Source organism: Mustela nivalis (assembly GCF_964662115.1).
Source record: "Mustela nivalis genome assembly, chromosome: 17".
Classification (NCBI taxonomy): domain Eukaryota; kingdom Metazoa; phylum Chordata; class Mammalia; order Carnivora; family Mustelidae; genus Mustela; species Mustela nivalis.
In genome coordinates, this window is record NC_139036.1 from 10,474,928 (window position 1) to 10,495,440 (window position 20,513).

General features: G+C 40.3%; 1 protein-coding gene across 3 annotated transcripts in view; it reads left to right on the forward strand.

The window, feature by feature from the left end:
- Window positions 1-10,330, forward strand: part of ZNF286A (zinc finger protein 286A) — a 29,270-nt gene extending 18,940 nt beyond the window's left edge. For 2 of the 3 annotated variants that reach the window (XM_082705771.1, XM_082705773.1), the window contains exons 6-7: window positions 4,555-5,806; window positions 6,721-8,816. In XM_082705771.1, coding sequence (XP_082561897.1) covers window positions 4,555-5,783 — 1,229 coding nt within the window. In that variant the 3' untranslated portion in view covers window positions 5,784-5,806; window positions 6,721-8,816. Of the gene's footprint in view, window positions 1-4,554; window positions 5,807-6,720; window positions 8,817-9,829 lie in introns of those variants that run through there. The other variant, XM_082705772.1, reaches the window with a different exon arrangement.
- Window positions 10,331-20,513: the final 10,183 nt, after the last annotated feature.

The following is a 20,513-nucleotide window of genomic DNA, read 5'->3' on the forward strand; positions in this document are numbered from 1 at the left end:
GTTATATTTACCAGTACTTACTGTATTAGAAATGAAAATTGGAAAAAAATTTAAACTATTAAATCATGTAAAAATAATTAAAACCCATTTCATGTTAACACAAATAATATAATTTTTATATAAACACCTATTTGCTGCAAAAAAAAATTTATTGACAAGAATGCATTGTTTGGGGCGCCTGGGTGGCTCAGTGGGTTAAGCCGCTGCCTTGGGCTCAGGTCATGATCTCAGGGTCCTGGAATTGAGTCCCACGTCGGGCTCTCTGCTCAGCGGGGAGCCTGCTTCCTCCTCTCTCTCTGCCTGCCTCTCTGCCTACTTGTGATCTCTCTGTCAAATAAATAAATAAAATCTTTAAAAAAAAAAAAAAAGAATGCATTGTTTTACATTTTTGCAAATCTATATTCTCACTCTACTTCTGGATGCAGTTGTTGTGATACATTGTTTTGGTTGACATGTATGAAAAATCCAGCCTCACACTAAAATATAGTTGGAAAGGGAGAAACATTTCATAGCTTTTTCAGGTAAGTGTAGCTGTTGTAATACTACACGAAAAACTGGGCAAGTGTTAGTTTCTTCCTTTTTTTTTTTTTTAAGATTTATTTCTTTATTTGAGAGAGCATGTGTGTGACTGCCTTTGAGCAGGGGGAGGGGCAGACAGATAGAAAATCCTCAAGCAGAGTCCCCACTGAGTGTGGAACCCAAGGTGGGACTCAGTCTTGGAACCCTGAGATCATGACCTGAGCCAGAATCAAGAGTCGGACCTTTAACCACCTTTGAGCCACCCAGGTGCCCCTGGGCAAGTTTTACTTTCTTGAAGATCGGATATAATGTGGCATCAGGAACCAGATCCATGAATTTTTCATACTCTTTTGTTAAAATCTACTGACCTTTTGGAAAATACTGGTTCATTGAGTTATGCAGATCTCAGGTTTTTTTTTAAAGATTTTATTTATTTATTTGACAGACAGAGATCACAAGTAGGCAGAGAGGCAGGCAGAGAGAGAGAGGAGGAAGCAGGCTCCGTGCTAAGCAGAGAGCCCGATGCGGAGCTCTATCCCAGGACCCTGGGACCATGACCTGAGCTGAAGGCAGAGGCTTTAACCCACTGAGCCACCCAGGCACCCTCAGATCTTCTAAGTATTGACACATTATATCATGTAGTGTTTTTTAAATCACAACTTTTAATATCACCACTGACCTTATCAGAAAAGTCTTTAAGGATTAAAAAACTACCAGGTTCTCAAGAGCAGATACAAGTTTTCCAAAATTCTGATTTCTGCCCAAAAGCTGAAATTTTACTGAATACTGTTGATTGTTTTTCTTGAAGTGACAGGCTCAGTTTGCAGTTTGTTCTTTTTTTTTTTTTTTTTTTTTAAGATTTTATTTATTTACTTGAGGGGCACCTGGGTGGCTCACTGAGTTAAAGCCTCTGCCTTCGGCTCGGGTCGTGATCCCAGGGTCCCAGGATCGAGCCCCACATCAGGCTCTCCACTCAGCGGGGAGCCTGCTTCCTCCTCTCTCTCTGCCTGCCTCTCTGCCTGTTTGTGATCTCTGTCAGATAAATAAATAAAATCTTTAAAATATATATATATATTTATTTATTTACTTGACACACAGAGAAAGAACTCACAAGTAGGCAGAGAGATAGTGGGAGGCAGGCTCTCCGCTGATCAGAGAACCCGATGTGGGGCTCGATCCCAGGACCCTGAGATCATGACCGGAGCCAAAGGCAGAGACTTAACCCACTGAGCCACCCAGGCACCCAAGTTTGTTCATTTTGGAGGAAATATCTGTCAAATACTCAACTTGGATAACATATTTTGTCTGTCAGTCATTCTTCCAAGTAAAAACTGTGGTCCATGGGTAAAGTGGCTAGTTCAGCTCACAGCTCAAGTGTTCCCACAAGTGGTTCTCTTCAAGACAGTCATCATACTTTGACAGGAACAGAACTGCCTTATAATATTTCCTATTTTCTCAATTCAGAAATTTTAAAAGATATATACTCAAGGCTTGAAATTTAATAAAATCAGTAGTGTTTACTGTTTCCTAAGACATTTTTAAATGAAACTGGCTCCTTTTTTCCTTAACTGAGAGTACATGCCAGGGCTAGGTTACAGCTGCTACTAAGTTTATTGTTGTCCTGATTTGTGCTAAGTCATAAGCAGTTTTACCATGATGACTTTTGTAACAGTGCAAATGACAAGACAGTGAAAGAGACAGATAACATCTAAACATTATATTGAAAATAGTTTTGAATTTCTGGCTTCCCCAGGGTTTATGGACCATACTTTGAGTTTTCTACCTACATCCCTATATCAGCCTTACATCAAATTATTAGCTCTTGGGCTGTGTCATAATTTTTAGTGGTTTATATCCCTTTAATGCTTATTAAGGTAAGTATTGTCATTATTCCTCATGAAGTAGGTACTGTTATTGCCCATCTTACACATAAGAAAACTGAAATAGAGAGGTTAAATAATTTGCCCTAGGTCACACAGCTCATAAGCGACAGAGCTGGGATTATCTTCATGCGTTCCGATTCTAGAGTCCATGCTCTCAACCACTGTGCTTTCCCTGTATGTCCCTCTCATCTTGGCACTTTGGTTCGTATCATTCCCTCTCCCTGTAATGCTCATCTCTGTGATTTGTACCAGTTACCTGCAACATTCACCCAAACTCCAATTGCACTTTCATTCCAACTCAGTGATTTATTTCCTCAGAGAAGCCTCCCCTCATCTCCCTAGATTTCCCCCCATATTTTTTCATAGTCATTTGCCTTTTATTCCTCAATACTTAACTGCAAGTACTTTTTTGGAAAAGATTTTATTTATTTAATTGAGAGAGAGAAAGAGTATGAGAGAGGGGAAGGTCAGAGGCAAAAGCAGACTCCCTACCAAGCAGGGAGTCTGGTGCGGGACTTGATCCTGGGACTCCAGGATCATGACCTGAGTTGAAGGCTGTCGCTTAACCAACTGAGCCACCCAGGTACCCTACAAGCATATTTTTACATGCATTTGTGAATGTTAGACAAAATTCTCTCTCCCCTCCTGTGCATGTGTCTTTTTCCAGTGCCTAGCACAGAGCCTAGCGTATGGTACACATTCAATGGATAAGTGTTGAATAAATTCATAGAAAAGTAGCTTGGTGAAGGAATAGAAGTCATTTGGCTGTATAGAATGAGGGACAGGTCTAACTTAATTTTCTTGTAAATGTGTAATCAGTTGTTATAGCAACATATGTTTGAAAACAGATTGTCTTTTGTTGACTGAAATATCACCTTTGTATTGTTTTTATTTGTATATGCTCGACTATTTCTGAAGTTGCTCTGCTGTTTCATTGATCTGTTGCTTTGACCCACCACAGTCCTTAAACTAGTTTAACTTTATAGTTTTATATTAGACAAAATATTCTAATACATTAGATGTATTTAGAGAGCTCTAGCTTCCATCTCTGCCCTCTCTCCTCTATTCTGATACTTTCCCTATAAGCAACCATTTTTATTAATATTTCATTTGTCCATCCTTGGTTTTTGGAAATATAACCAAATATGTGCATATATTTATATCTCCCTCCCCATTTTTTCTACATAAAGAGGAGCAGATTATACACATTCACTTGCAGCTTGCTGGTTTTTAAGATTTTATTTATTTATTTATTTGACAGATTGCAAGTAGGCAGAGAGGCAGGCAGAGGGGCTGGGGGGAAGCAGGCTCCCTGCTGAGCAGAGAGCTCGATGTGGGGCTCTATCCCAGGACCCTGAGATCATGACCTGAGCCAAAGGCAGAGGCTTTAACCCACTGAGCCACCCAGGTGCCCCAGTTTGCTGGTTTAAAAAAAAAATTACTTAATGTACCCTGGAGATAACTTCATATCTATATATGGAGATCTTTGTGATGTTTTAAAAAGTTGCAAGTACTGCATTTTATGTCTATATCATACTGCATTTAATCAGTTCTCTGTAATCAGTGTTGAGATGTTACCAGTATTCCGCTATCTCAGTGTTAAAAGGAGTAGTCTTATGTATATAAGATACCATATATTTGCCATTATATCTTTGGGAGCTCATAGGACATTTTTTATCAGAGACATATAAAAGCATTGTTAGGGAAGGTTAAACTGGAAATGGAATGCCTATTTGGATGTGGGTAGGACTGCATGACTGGAAACCTGAAAGTCATAATGTCCTCTAAAGTGATAACAGTATATTTAATATAGCAAGTGGGTATTCAATAAGAATTTGTTTCTTCCCTCTTCTGATCTAGTGTGCTCATTTCCTGCGCACCCAGTGATAATACTGGTTCATCTGCATCTCTCCTTCTGTATTTCTGGTCATCTTTTACCCCCTTTTGACTATGCTGGATAAGGTCTACTCATTTTCTCCACATAACACTGTGCATTTGTTTCCTTCCATTTGCTTCTCTTTGCAAGTCATCTTAAAAAAGTCAAATCCACTTCCTCCTCGGAAGCATGCTTTTCATCTTTATTAGCTGTTACAGAACTGTCTTTTGTTGAGCACTGAAAACAAAGGAAATTTGCATTTCCAATTTCTTTCAGACCTGGAAACTAAACCTGAGGACAAAGACTCAACTTCAGTGCAAGATCTTTCCAATGAATCATGCCAGACTGCAATAATAGATAGACTGACAAGGGATAGTGTCTATGACTCCAGCTTGGAAACAGCTCTTGAATGTGAAAACTGGCTAGAGAATCAGCAAGGAAATCAGGAGAGACACTTGAGAGAAATGCTCAGCCATGCGAACTCACTCCCGGAAGAAAGAGCTCGTGAGCATGATGTTTATTGGAAAAACCTGAGTCCAAAGTCTGTTCTTCTCACTCAAGACAGAGCTCCCAGAGGATCCTATGCCTTCCATACCCTTGAAAAAAGGTTGAAACAGAAATCAAACTTAATGAAAAAGCAAAGAACCTGTAAAGAGAAGAAACCTCATAAATGCAACGATTGCGGTGAACTCTTCACTTACCATTCAGTGCTTATCCGACACCAGAGGGTCCATACTGGAGAGAAGCCCTATAGCTGCAGTGAATGTGGAAAATCTTTTAGCCACAGAGCTAATTTGACTAAACATCAGAGAACTCATACTAGAATTCTCTTTGAATGCAGCGAATGCAAGAAGGCCTTCACAGAAAGTGCATCCCTTGCAATACATCAGCGAATTCACATTGGAGAGAGACCATATGAATGCAGTGAATGTGGAAAAGGGTTTAATCGAAGTACACATCTTGTGCAGCATCAGTTGATTCATACTGGGGTGAAGCCTTATGAGTGTAATGAATGCGATAAAGCTTTCATTCATTCATCAGCTCTCATTAAACATCAGCGGACTCATACTGGGGAGAAACCCTATAAATGTCAGGAATGCGGGAAAGCCTTCAGCCACTGCTCATCCCTTACTAAACATCAGAGAGTTCATACTGGAGAAAAGCCATATGAATGTAGCGAATGTGGAAAAACCTTTAGTCAGAGCACACATCTTGTTCAGCATCAGAGAATTCATACTGGAGAGAAACCCTATGAGTGTAACGAATGTGGGAAAACCTTCAGCCGGAGCTCAAATTTTGCTAAACATCAGAGAATTCATATTGGAAAGAAACCATACAAATGTAATGAATGTGGAAAAGCCTTTATCCATTCATCAGCTCTAATTCAACACCAGAGAACTCATACTGGAGAGAAGCCCTACAGATGCGATGAATGTGGGAAAAGCTTTAAGTGCAGCTCATCCCTCATCAGACATCAAAGAATTCATACTGAAGAGCAACTCTGAAAAATTCCTAAATGTGAAGAAATGTAAGTTGGCTTTATCACTGTGTTAAATATCTGAGTAGTTTAGGTGGGACACCCGTAAAGTCCTGCCCAAGGACCAATTTTGTATGCATCTACTTTTACTTGCATAACAGATAGTTTTGAGCCTTAGACAGAATGTTCTTTATATTCATTGATTTGATCATTATGAAAGCTTCTGGCCAGGGATCTCCTATTTTGATCCCCCACCACCACTACCAAATAGCCCTTTCATGGAAATTCAAGAAATCCTTGGAAGTGGATAACTGTATAATCATTGTGAGTCTGGTTTCTCCCTCTCTTTGTTACATGAGAGCCTTGTTACAGCTTCTCACTCTGTAAGGAAATTCTTATTTATAAACGTAGGTGGAAGACTCCTATCTTTATCATCAGGAAGACACGGAGTTGTTCCTCTTTGGATCCAAAGTAGATCTCCAGATGTACAGCTAGTGTCATTCCTTCAGGGAGGGTTATTTCTTTTATATTAGCTTTAAAATGTAAAGTTAAGAGTTGAAATATGCTTCGGATTCCCTCCCTCCCCAAAGGCTACTATCTAATTTGATGAACCTAAAGTAGAATGTATTGCAGGTTCTAAGTTATGTTCCCCTGGATTATGCTGGTCATACATTTAGATAATTGTTATCCCTCTGTTGTGTAGATTTTCTCCTTCCTTGGAATTTCCCTGAAGTTAAGAATGGGTCAAAATCTTAACTGCAGTTTTTGATCAAATGCCTCTTTTTGTATCTTTGGCATTGAATGAGTCCTTGGTTTTTCTATAAGCAAAGTATTAGGGATATTTCATTTCCAACTCATTTACAGTTATTCTGCTTCTATAAACGATGCTTTGTCGCTTTGAGAAAAAGCCCCTAGGATGTTGAGAGTCTGAAAAGTTGATGAGTTCAATGTGTTATTATATTTAGGGTCCCAGTCAAGGAGGAGAAATGAAGCAACTCTGAGACACAAGGACACACCTTCCTGTCAAATATGGTAAATAGTTCACAGGACAGTGACTCAATGGAGGATAACAGCTTCCCTCCATGAAGAAGAGGTTGCCATTTCTCTGGCTTTCGTGTCTACCCACATTTTGTTGTTGTTATTTTTCTCCCTATATGTTTGTTGGGCTATGTCCAAGAGCCCTAAAGAAGGTAGAAGAGGCATAAACCACATGATAAGTTACACGGGTGATCAAAAACAAGTGGTGGGATTGGAAATGCAGAAGCAAAAGTTCAAATAAATGTCACTATACAAATGTCAATTTTTATTGTTACTCTGTTGTATGAAGAGAAGAGTATAGAAGAGATAGAAGGAAAATAGTTACAGATTTCTTCTTTCTCGTCTAAATTCTATCCTTTAAGAACGTTCAGCAACTAGTCCTTGCTCTTGGCCTTCTCCACATTATCTCTGTTGTTTCCTATAATTCCTTCTCTGTAAATCTTAGTTGTATTATTGAGGAGAAGTAGAGGAATAGAGTTTAGAGCAAGATCATTAAGGATGAATGGGTTAAATCCAGCCGTGATGGAAATTAAAACAAAAATGGGGCTGAATGAACTGGGAAAAGGTTTTGGGAAGAATAAAAAACACGTTGGGGGTGGAAGTGGGTGGGAAGGCTCAGGGACTGAGAGGTCAGGGTAGGAGGCTGACACAGGAACAAGGTAAAGAGAAAGGCGCTCCCCTTCATACTCAGTATTCATGTTCAAAAATAGGAACTGACAGGCTGTGACCTGGACCCACGATCAAGTCCACGTTCTGCCTGTATCTCAGAATAATGTTTAGTTGGATCTTGACCACATGCATTCATTTACATTTGGTTGTTACAACAGTTGCAACAGTGATTGTACGTCCCCCCAAAGCCTGTAATACTTGATACTTCTCTGTGTGCCATTTGCTTGAGTGAAAATAAATTCATTATTTGGGGGCCAAAATTTGACTTCCAGAGTAAGATCCATTTGGGCTTTCCAAAGCTGAGTTTGGATTCTCCCCCTCCAGTTAACATTTATGTGACCTTACTACTTGCTGTCTCTAGGTCTCTGGGCCTCCATCTGTAAGATGGGAATAAATCATCCCTCTCTTGTAAGGTTGTAAGGGTTAAATAAGACAATGTGTGTCAAAGACCTGGCTTACAATAAATTAAACACATGGCTTCTATAAGTATATGTTTGTAAGGTATGTAAACATATACAAATATATGTATTTTAATGAAACGTCAGTCCATTTGGGCTGCTACAATGAAATAACTCACCACAGACTGAGTGGCTACAGTTCTGGAGACCGGGGTCCCAAGACCAAGGCCCCACCAGGTCCATGTTTGGGGAGGGTCTGTTTTCTGGTTCAGGAATCACCATCTTTCTGTTCTGTCTTCACATGGTGAAAGGATAAGGGGGCTCTGGTGCCTCTTACAAGGCCAACTAAACCTTTTCCCAAGAATTCTGCCCTCGTGACCTATTCACCTTCCAAAGGCCCCCACCTCCTAGTACCATCCTTCTGGGGGTTAAGTTTCAAGATAAATTTGGGGAGATACAAACTCAGTCTGCAATAAGTGGCTAAGCATTGATCAGATAGAAATTACTTAGGAATGAATGTGTCTTCCACACTTTTTATTAACATCAAGAACTGTCACCATCCTGCTGTATAGCGCAGCATAGAGAAGAGGCTTCTCTTTCTGCTCGTCTTTCCATCTGGTGCTGCTCCCTACACAGCCTCCTTGAGACCTTGAGGAATCTGCTTTATTCTCTCCTAAGTACCACTTAGCCAGAAGCTATCGATAGTTTCAGAGACTCAAGTTTGTAATCTAAGTGCAGTTTAAGGAGTGTTAAGAGACTAGCTCTAAGTTTTACTGGGAACTCTGGCCCTTGACATTTCAGTATTCTGTTTATGTTTGACGTTCAATAAGACTGTATTTGTACTCCAACATGAACCTTGGAAGTTTTAGTGTTCCACTTTTCAAATGTTTTTGGTTACCTATGAACTAAATTTGACTGCTCTTATTGGCCCACTGTCAATAAAGATGTTGTTTATATATTTGTCAGAAACTTTTGTAATTCGCTTCGAAAGTTTCCTAATTTAAGCATAGTTTAAGAGGCAAAGACAGACCAACCATAAACTATCTCCATAGCATTTGGGAAACCAATCACATTTCTAATTGTTCATCTGGGCTTCGAAACTTCTGAAGACATGGGTTGGGGAATTCCCTCCACAGCCCATGTCTCTGCAAAAAGCTTAAAGAGTACAGGAAGGTTGTTTCTACCATACAGTGTTGAGTCCTTTGGCCAAGTGCAGGTGCCACTCATTTAGGAGGGGGTATTGGGGAAAAAAGACACCACTCATTTATCAGGGGTAACTATAAAAAGTAGTGTTACAACTAGACAAGATCAGGTAGACTGATTTGGTATAAATTTATTTATTTATTTATTTATTTATTTATTTATTTATTTAGGCAAGATTTTACTTATTTGAAAGAGAGAGCACAAACAAGTGGAAAGGGAGAGGGAGAGCGAGAAGTGGGTTCCTCGCTGACCAGGAGCCCAACATAGCACTTGATCCCTGGACCCTGGGGTACCACCCAGGTACCCCTAGTATAAATTTTAAATTACATCTGGCTTTTGGGAGGAATTAAAGCAATAGTACTGTATAAGAACACCGAACAGGGGACACCTGGGTGGCTCAGTTGGTTAAGCCCCTGCCTTCAGCTCAGGTGGTGGAATCAAGTCCCTTATCTGGCTCCTTGCTCAGCAGGGAGCCTGCTTCTCTCTCTGCATCTGCCTGCCGCTCTGCCTGCTTGTGCGCTTGCTCTCTCTCTCCCTCTCTGACAAATAAAATCTTTAAAGAAAAAAAAAAAAAAACCACCGAACTTAAAAAAAAAAAGAACACCGAACAGTATTCAAATTAGCCATTGGCTAGGTTCCATTGTCTATTAAAAGTTTCTAATAACTGTTTTCCTAGATGAGTTTTCACTTTTTAATATCACAACAGGACTCAAGTTGGAAGCTCTTCATCCCTGCTTTCTGCCTTTCCTTACCTAACTCTTTTTAGGTCCCAGTGTGGCAGTCCTGGATCCAGAACCACATGAGCTGTCTGTCCCTCACCGTAGGTTGTATTGCCAAGAGGCAATCACCGAACATGGCATCTATGGATTACCTATAGTTCCAGTTGATGTGCTCAAAAAATCAGATGTTTTCATTGAATTGTTCTTCAAATTTTTTACAATGTAACCTCGTATTTTTTAACCTCTGTTGGTCCATAAACCAGATAATCTGCCCTTAGATTGAGTTGACTATACATAAAATGTGCTTACTTCGCTCTCCTTCCCCTTCCCCACCAGTTCACCCATAAATATGACTGTGGTGGGGCGCCTGGGTGACTCAGTGAGTTAAGCCTCTGCCTTCGGCCAGGTCATGATCTCAGGGTCCTGGGATCGAGCCCCGCATTGGGCTCCCCGCTCCGGGGGGATTCTGCTTCTCCCTCTTTCTCTGCCTGCCTACTTGTGATCTCTATCAAATAAATAAATAAAATCTTTAAAAAAAAAAAAAAAAAGACTGGTGTCAGAAAAGTTCAAATGTCTGAGGAATCAGGAGTGAAACTAGAAACTCAGACATTCATTGATCTGCGACTATTTACCCCCATCTGCATTGTTTTTTTCTGTATGGGCTATATTCTCATCAGTCTTTCCCAGTGATGACAAATACATCTCCTGGCAATTCCAAATTAGTATGGCTCTAAGCATTTACAACCCCAAGGAGAATACTTCTTTCTAAATATCTCCAGCAAGGGGCGCCTGGGTGGCTCAGTTGGTTGGGCGGCTGCCTTCTCAGGTCATGATCCTGGAGTCCCGGCATGGAGTCCCACATCGGGCTCCCTGCTTGGCGGGGAGTCTGCTCCCGCTGACCTCTCTCCTGTCATGCTCGCTCGCTCTCTCAAATAAATAAAATCCTTAAAAAAATACATCTCCAGCAAAATCCCAAGGCTATTTCTGAGCTTTGCTTGAGATCATGCTGATTGATCCTGAACATTATTGATTCAGTTTTTCAAACTGGAATACAAGAAGTAGAGTAGATAAAACTATTACATCCATTAAATTTATTGAAGCATATCCTTATTGGGAAATACACATTGAAGTACATAGAGGGATGAAAACAATGCACATTCTTACTCTCAATGCAGAAAAAGTATGTATACATAGAGTAAGTGATAAATGATATCCTTTGCTAATACAACTTCTGTAAGTTTCAGATTATTTCCAAGTAAAAACATTTTAGGGCACCAGGGTGGCTCAGATGGTTGAGCATCTGCCTTTGGCTTGGGTCATAATCCTGGGTTCGTGGGATCAAGTTCCACATTGGGCTCCCTGCTCCTTACGGAGCCTGCTTCTCCCTCTCTGCCCCTCTCTGTCTCATGAGTAAATAAATAAAATCTTTAAAAAACTTTTTAAAGTAGAACAATACATTAACAGGACCCCAAATTAGACCCCCGCTATAACATACGTAAACAAAAGGGAAAAGTACAGACAATGCAACTATGTTAAAAGACTTCTTTTTTTTTTTTTAAGATTTTATTTATCTATTTATTTGACAGAGATCAGAGGCAGGCAGAGAGAGAGAGAGGAGGAAGCAGGCTCCCTGCTGAGCAGAGAGCCCAATGTGGGGCTAAATCCCAGGACTCTGAGATCATGACCTGAGCCAAAGGCAGAGGCTTTAACGTAGTGAGCCACCCAGGCACCCCCAAAAGAGTTTTTTCTATCTTACTTTAAATCTAAGTATCCAAAGATTACCCATTAATAAGTTTTTGAATGGAAAAGATTCTTTCACATTTAACCAGGAAAAAAAAAAACAATTATTTTTTAAATTCTTCAAAACCATTTAGAAAGATTAACATCACAGTAGGAAAAAAAGTGCAGAAAATTTGCATAGACCCTTAAAAACTATATATAAATTTTTAAGAAATATAAAAAAAAATAGGCTCAGGTCTTCTAATAATTAAATGATCAAAATATATAAAGATGAAATAATAGATAAAATGAGAAAGAATGACAATCAGATCATTTCTTATATTGGGTAAAGGGAATAGCTATGCCTATCATGGTTTCTACTGTAGCCATCAAAACAAACTATATAGTAATTAGAACTCTCTTAAACCGGTGGTTGAGTTGCGTATTGGTCAAACACCTCTGGAAAACTGTTTAGTGATACATAATTTGAATATATGCAGGGACTCTGGCCAAGCCATTTTATAGGTTGGCCCATACTTAAGATATTGAAGGCATGTGCACCAAAGGAAACCAGCAAGAATGGTATGGTTGCCTCAATGCTAATGGCCCCACCCTGGAAACAAAGCAGATGTCCATTAACAGCAGAGCTGATAACCGTGGTATATTCATAAAAAGAATAACACATTGCAGCAAGAATGAATGAATCGCTCGGTGAAACATGGATGAGTGTCACCAGTATAATCTGAGTAAAAGAAGCCAGACACAGAATAATTCCTGCTGTAAGGTTCTAAAATTTTTTTAAAGATTTTATTTATTGGGGCACCTGGGTGGCTCAGTGGGTTAAAGCCTCTGCCTTCGGCTCAGGTCATGATCTCAGGGTCCTGGGATCGAGCCCCGCATCGGGCTCTCTGCTCAGCGGGGAGCCTGCTTCCTCCTCTCTCTCTGCCTGCCTCTCTGCCTACTGTGATCTCTGTCAAATAAATAAAATCTTAAAAAAAAAAAAAAGCTTTTATTTATTTATTTGACAGAGAGAGGTCACAAGTAAGCAGAGAGACAGGGGGAAGCAGGCTCCCTGTTGAGCAGAGAACCCCATGCGTGGCTCGATCCCAGGACCCTGGGATCATGACCTGAGCCAAAGGCAGAGGCTTTAACCCACTGAGCCACCCAGGCGTCCCTCTGCTGTATGGTTCTAAAAACGCAAATTTATAAAAACAGGCAGTACTAATCTGTGGTGTTAAAAACTAGATGATGGTTAGTTCTGGCAAGATAGAATGGATCGTGGTTGGGGGACTCTGAAGAGATGGGCTTCTGGGTTTTGTTTTCTTTTCCTCAAACTCAGTTGTAGTTACAAGGTCATATTCACTTTGTGACACATCACTGAGTATTAGAGCTGTGATTTATGCCTGTGTTTTTTGGTATGCATGTTATACTTTGATACATGTATTTGAATACATTTTTACTATTAGGACAAAGAAGGTAAATTATGAGACTTTGCAATCTTAATATCATTTCCATTTTAGTCATGCAAAGGATTCCAAGCTGAAATGTTTCAATTATTCAGCTTACATCAACAAATATATAGATATATATTTTTATATATGTATATTTTTGAACATCCACAACTATCTGATATAATGTCATTTGTAGAAAAAGCACAATTATGTTTATAGTTTGCTGCACCCATAATCTTTTTTTTTAAGATTTTATTTATTTTTTTGACAGAGAGTGATCACAAGTAGGCAGAGAGGCAGGCAGAGAGAGGAGGGAAGCAGGCTCCCCACTGAGCAGAGAGCCCGTTGCAGGGCTCGATTCCAGGACCCTGAGATCATGACCTGAGCTGAGGCAGAGGCTTTAACCCACTGAGCCACCCAGGTGCCCCTGCATCTGTAATCTTTTAGTTGAAAGTTGAGCTAGCTATCCACACCCATCTGTGTGGTGAAGCTGCTTTCCCAGAAGAGTCCAACCTGTGACTAATTAGTAGAGACATCAAAAAAGTCATTTCTTCATTATCTCTGTAAAACATGAGATTTCTTAGAAGCACATGCCATCTCTCATTTGGGGTTTTTCTTTTTTTTTTTTTTTTTTTTGACATTGACAGTGAGAGAGGGAACACAAGCAGGGGGAGTGGGAGAGGGAGAAGCAGGCATCCTGCTGAGCAGGGAACCCGATCCTGGGCTTGACCCCAGGACCCTGGGATCATGACCTGAGCTGAAGGCAGACGATTAATGACTGAGCCACCCAGGTGCCCCTCATTGTAGGCTTTTCTTTCATTAGTTTCTGTGACCTTGTTATCAGAAAAGATTTTATGTTCCAGGATCACAGAGAGGGCATACTTGTAACTATTCTGTTTGCTACAGTGGCCATCGAGACAAGGCCCATGTGTATTCCCTGGATCCCAGCAATGACCATTCCTTGATGTAATGGAAAATCTGCTGTGAGCCAGAAAGTCATGGATCCTCTCCTGGGGAGTCCTGGTTAGTACCTGAAAAGAGACCTGCACTGGGAATTGTGGAGGCTGAATACAGTCACAGTCCCTGCATCTGATGCTTGAAGTCCACAGGCAGTCAGCAGGGGAAGATCACTAACAAGTTGGAATCCCATTAGTAGGAGCTAGGACTGAAACCTACATCCATTCTTCTTGCCTCTGACCTTGGTGACCAGGGCGTCCTACAGAAGGCAAGGCCCTTCATCCTGGAGCTAAATACACATCTGCATCCCACGAATCAGAGAAACTGAAGGAAAAATCCAAAGAAAGACAAAGCAAGTGCAGGTCTAGCTTCTGCTTCAGGCCAGTGAGGTGAGTCATTGGTTTAGCAACAATGTGCATGTGTGTACGTGTCCCTTTTTTCATTTCATTGTAAATTCTAGGCTTTAAAATTCACTAAGGTTAAGGTCCTTTGGAAATTATATATAAGCTAACTACAGAGCAACACATTTACTGTTGATATCAAAAAGCCTGTCACAAGTATAATTCAAGGGAACTGAACACCAATGCTAAGTTTTTCATAATCTTAAACATGTGGAAGTAATATAACTTAGCAGATAAGTAAAATCATAAGTTTAGATTAACTAAGCCCTGAGGGAGAAAGCAAACCCAACTGTGATAGTGTGATTTATAATAAGAAATATATATATTTGGTCTTTGTCCTCATTTCTGGCAGAGTTCCTAAAACCCTTGGAATTTCCTAAGTGATGAGAGTGATAAGCCTTTTGTTGTGTTAATGACTTTTGGACAGCACCTAACAATGGGAGCTGCTTGCCAGGAGAACCATCCAGGTGGTTAGAAGGTTGGAACTGGCCCTACCCCCCTTGACCTTGGGAAGGGGACAAGGGCTAGAGGTCAAATCAGTCATCAGTGGCCAATGATTTAATCAATCGCACCTATGTAACAAAGCCTCCATAAAAACCGAAACCCAGGTTGGTGGGAAGTTTTGGGGAAGGTGGTGTGCTTGGAGGGGATAGGGAACCTCTATGCCCTTTCCCCACCCCTTGCCCAGTACATCTCTTCCAACTGGCTGTTTGTGAGTTAAATCCTTTTGTAGTCAACTGGTGCTCTTCTAAGTGAAATGCTATTCTGACTTCTGTGAGTGGCTCTAGCAAATTAATTGAACCCAAGGAGGGGGTCACTGGAACCTCTAATCTATGGGGGGGGGTTGGTCAGAAGAACAGGTGACAACCTGGATTTGTGACTGGCAACTGGAGTGGGGGGACAGTCTTATAGGACTGAGCCCTTAGCCTCCTCTGGAATCTGAGGCTATCTCCCGGTCCTCGTATCAGAATTAAGTTATAGGACACCCATCTGATGTCTAAGGACTGCTTGGATGTATATGAAAAAAAAAAAAAAACCTACACACTAGAATTGGTGATCTGAAACATGCCAAATATTACAAAACAAGAGAATGCATGCTTACTCAGGAAGAAGCATCTGGCTCTTTTTCAACCAAAATCATCAAGCCAGTCTGATCTGTTTACAGAGCCACCTTGGTTATGGACAATTGGTTCTTATGAAAAAAAAAAAAAAAACCTGTAAACTAATGTTTCTTTTCTTTTCTTTTTAAAAAGATTTTACTTATTTATTTGACAGAGAGAGAGATAGCGAGAGAGAGAACACAAGCAGGGGGAGTGGGAGAGGGAGAAGGAATCTGATTCGGGGCTTGATCCCAGGACCCTGGGATCATGACCTGAGCTGAAGGCAGATGCTTAACCGACTGAGCTACTCAGGTGCCCCTAAGCTAGTGTTTCTATGAGAAGTTGTTTTTTTTTTTTTTTTAAAGTTTTTATTTATTTATTTGACAGAGAGAGAAATCACAAGTAGGCGGAGAGTCAGGCAGAGAGAGAGAGAGAAGCAGGCTCCCCGCTGAGCAAAGAGCCCGATGCGGGGCTCGATCCCAGGACACTGAGATCATGACCTGAGCGGAAGGCAGTGGCTTAATCCACTGAGCCACCCAGGCGCCCCATCTATGAGAAGTTTTATTTTTGTAATCCTAAAAAGGCCATATTCAGAGAATTAGAGGTTTAGTTTCTCCACTGGGACTCCTAGAGTTTCCTTATATTAGATTTATAAAAAAACTCCTACCATTCTCTAGAAATTAATCAGAATTCCTTTACCTAAAGTCTTTATAACTTAATTAATCCCCTCCAATTGTAGGGAAATATTTGAAAAACACACAGTAAGATAAATGTGTCTCATTTATAGACACAGATACGCAAATAGCTTGCAGCTTTTCACCAACCTTAACCACAAGTCAAAAGTAAACAATACAAAAGCTCACCTGTGCAGGTCTCATAGGACTGCTGTCCTTTTTGATGAATAGGAGACATTTTCTGGAGTTGTATGAAATCACATACAAACAAACCAATTTTCTGTCTTCTCCCACACATCAGTAGGTTCATCTGCTATCACCTGCCCAACATAGATCTGATCTGAGGAATTTTTTTTCTTTTTTCTGTTCTCTTTTCTTCTCCTTTCTTTCCTCCCTCCTTCCTTCTTTCTTTCTTTATCTTATATATTTATTTGACAGGACAAGCAGGGGGAGCAGCAGGCAGAGAGAGAGGGAGAAGCAGGCCCTCTGCACAGTAGGGAGCCTGATGTAGGGCTCGATCCCAGGAACCCGGGATCATGACCTGAGCTGAAGGCAGCCCCTTCTCTGACTGAGTCTCCCAGTCACCCCTGATCTGAGGAATTTTCTAAAGCAGAAAAAAACCTAGGGGGCAAGAATGGGAAGACTTACAGTGCTGTCAACAGTCCACTGTGGAAAAATCCTAGGAACATGAAGACTTGTTGAAAAGGTAGGGGGTATCATCTGATGGAAAGTTGACTTTTTTACAAGATACCTCAAACTGGGAAAAGAGGTTTCAGATTGAAGTTTATCTTTATTTTACTACAGAGCCTTCAGGAAAGAGTCCACGTATGAATGCACATGAATGAAGATCACAAAGAATTCTGACTTAATCATCCATTGAAAAGTTACTTCAGAAAGACAGTTTTAATTGAAGAACCACAGACCAACACTAACTATTTTATATAAGAACATTTTCCCTAGAGAGAAAATGTGAATATGTCAACTTAGTGGGTCATGGGCATCCAGACTGGGTCAAACGTTATTCTGGGTGTGTCTATGAGGATGTTTCTGGATGAGATGAATACTTGAATCTACAGACTGAGTAGAGATTGCCCTATCTCAGGTGGGTAGGCCCCATTCAATCCACTGAAGATCAGAACTGAACAAAAAGGCTGAGTAAGAGGGAACTCCTCCTCCCTGTTGAGCTGGAACATTGGTCTTTGCTGGCCTTCACACTCGGGTAGAAACATCAGCTTTCCTTGGGTCTCAAGCCTGCCAATTATCAGACAAGTAGGCAGAGAAGCAGGGAGGGGTGGGGAGCAAGCTCCCCGCTGAGCAGAGAGCCCGATGTAGGGCTCGATCCCAGGACATCTGAGACCCTGGCCTGAGCCAAAGGCAGACACTTAACTAACTGAGCCACCCAGATGCCCCCGAGCCACCCAGATGCCCCCGTTTCTTCAACTTTAATTGCTTATCAGCAAATTCATGCTGAAGACAAACCAAACCTTATGAGCACACTGACTGTGGAAAAGCCTTAAGGAAATGTGCACACTTTACTCAACTACTGAGAATTCATACTGGAAGAAACTATGTATGTCATGAATAGGGTAAAGCCTCCAGTCAGACATCAAAACTCACCAGACATCACACTGGATTCCTCACCAGAAGTCACACTGGAAAGAAGCCCTACAGATGTGGCAATTATGGGGAAGCTTTTAGCAATAATTTATACCTTACTGTACATGAGAATCCATTCTGAAGAAAGGCCACGTAAATGCAATGAATGTGGGAAGGCATTCAGGAGTTTCCCAGATTTTGCCATCCATCAGAGAATCCATACTGGAGAGAAACCCTATGAATGTAGTGAAGGTGGAAAATCAATTATTTGTACACAAAACCTCAGAGCACATCAGAGAATTCATGCAAGGAAGAAGCCATATACATGGCTTTACATGTATACATGTAACAAATGGGGGAGAAACTTTAGAAATAAATCAAGCCTTACTGTACGTCAAAGAATTCATGAGAGACAAACTGTACACATACAGTGAATGTGGAAAGGCCTTCTCGTGCTCCTCATCTCTTCCTGTTCATCAGTGAATTCATACAAATGAGAAACCTTATGGGAGTAATGAATGCAAGGAACCATTCAGGCTAAAATCACACCTAATTGTTCACCACAGAATCCGTACTGTGGAGAAACCATACCAATGTGCTAAATGTGAGAAAGTATTCACTCAAATGGTAAATCTCACAGAGCGTAAGAAAATTCACATTGCTTCCAAGCCATCTCAAAGTACCTACTGTGGGAAATCTTTGAGGAGTAATTGTACATCAAAAGATCCATAATGAAGAAACAACATAAATGAATGTAGGAAATTTTTTGCTAACATGTCACAGCTCAGTCTGCATAAATTCTCTCCTACTGGTGAGAAACCTTTCAAATGTAATCAATGTGAAAAAGTCTTCACCCAGTAATGCAGGCCTCAGTGCCCATCAAAGAATACATACAGGAGGGGCACCTGAGTGGCTCAGTGGGTTAAACTTCTGCTCTTGGCTCAGGTCATGATCTCAGGGTCCTGGGATTGAGCCCTGCACTGGGCTCTGCTCAGCAGGGAGCCTGCTTCCCTTCCTCTCTCTCTGCCTGCCTCTCTGTCTACTTGTTATCTTTGTCTGTCAAATAAATAAATAAAATCTTCAGTAAAGGTTCTTAACCTTGCTGTGCATCTGGGAACACATACGAAAGAGAAGGAAGATCCAGAAAGTTTTACCAGTGTATCACAACTTACCCTTCTTTGGAGAGTTCATATCAGGGAGAAGCCCTGTGCATGGAAGGAATGTGGGAACACCATCAGGAGTAATTCTGACCTTACTATACATTACAGAGTACACACTAGAGAAAAACTTTATAAGTGAATGTGGACAAGCTTTCAGATGTAGCTCGAGCCTTAAGAGTACATCAGAGAACACAGCAAACAGTACGGCTATAAGGAATACAAGAGGCCATATAATGTCAGAGAATGCATGCTGAAATGCATTGTATATGTTTAATGAATACGGGAAGGAAAATCTTCAGCAATTATTTACAACTCATATTCATCAAAAGAATTCTGGAAAGTGAAAACTTACAACTATAACAAATATGGGAAATTAATTATATATCAAGTTTTGTGACTTACTAGAAAATTTAGAGTTAATAAATGAACCATAATTGCCATGGATTTTTTCCCCCAAATATCATTCTTTCAGTTTTCACTGAATACCTTCGAAACCATCTTGGAAATCAATTGTATAGCACAACAAATGTAGGAGAGTGAATTGTAGAAGTAAGTATTCAACTTCAAAATTGAGAAAACAAAAGCCCCTCATTCATTAGTCTCTTAAAGAATTATGTTAATTAGTAAAATAAAAACTTTGGTAGAAAAATCAGTAACACATGTATAATCTAGCACAGAAAGATATGCAAAATTTTAAAAATTATTTTTATCTTATAAAACCTATGTAATTATTTTGCTAGGTACTAAGGAAGTATAGAAAAAAATTCACTATAACCCAACCATCCTAATAATAATTTCATAATTTTTGCTTATTTATTTCAAGTCTCTTTTTTTAAGATTTTATTTATTTATTTGACAGAGACAGCAAGAGAGAGAACACAAGCAGGGGGACTGGGAGTGGGAGAGGGAGAACCAGCCCCACCTCCAAGGAGGGAGCCACATGTGGGGCTTGATGCCAGGACCCTGGAATCATGACCTGAGCTGAAGGAAGACTCCTAACAACTGAGCCACCCAGGCACCCCTCAAGTCTTTTCTAAAAATAAAATAGCCATGTGTTTTATTGTAAAAATAATACTATAATAAGGGTAAAAATAGAGAAAAATGTTAAGTAAACAACCTAAATCTTGCCACCCAGAAATAAGTAGTATAACATGTTTATTCTATGCTTTACTTTTATATACATATTTTATAGTTTTTATCTTATTACACAGATGAGAGGGTGCCTGGCTCTCTCAGAAGAGCCTGTGACTCTTGATCTTGGGGTCATAAGTTTGAGCCCCACATTGTAAGGGTACTAAAAAAGAGTAAATGAACTTTAAAAAATCTCACTATGCAGATGTTTTCACTTAACATTACATCATAAATATATTTCCCCTTTGTGGTGTGAAGTGTAACCAGGGTGTTAAACAGAAATCAAGAGAAGGAGGAGGGAGCAACTTTATTTTTATGTGTCACTTTCAGTTGAAATTTCATAGATGGCTGGTTTTTCGTTTGGCTGAAAATTCAGGCAAAGTCTGCATCACATGAATATGAACCAAATGAGGGTCACATGTGAGAGGGATGGCAATAGAGTCATCTGGAATCCTGTCCATTACAATTTGGGGAAAAGAAGCCCCATAATATTTGGAGAAAAAGAGATTTTGTAATTGTATTTGTAAAATATAGTCACAGTT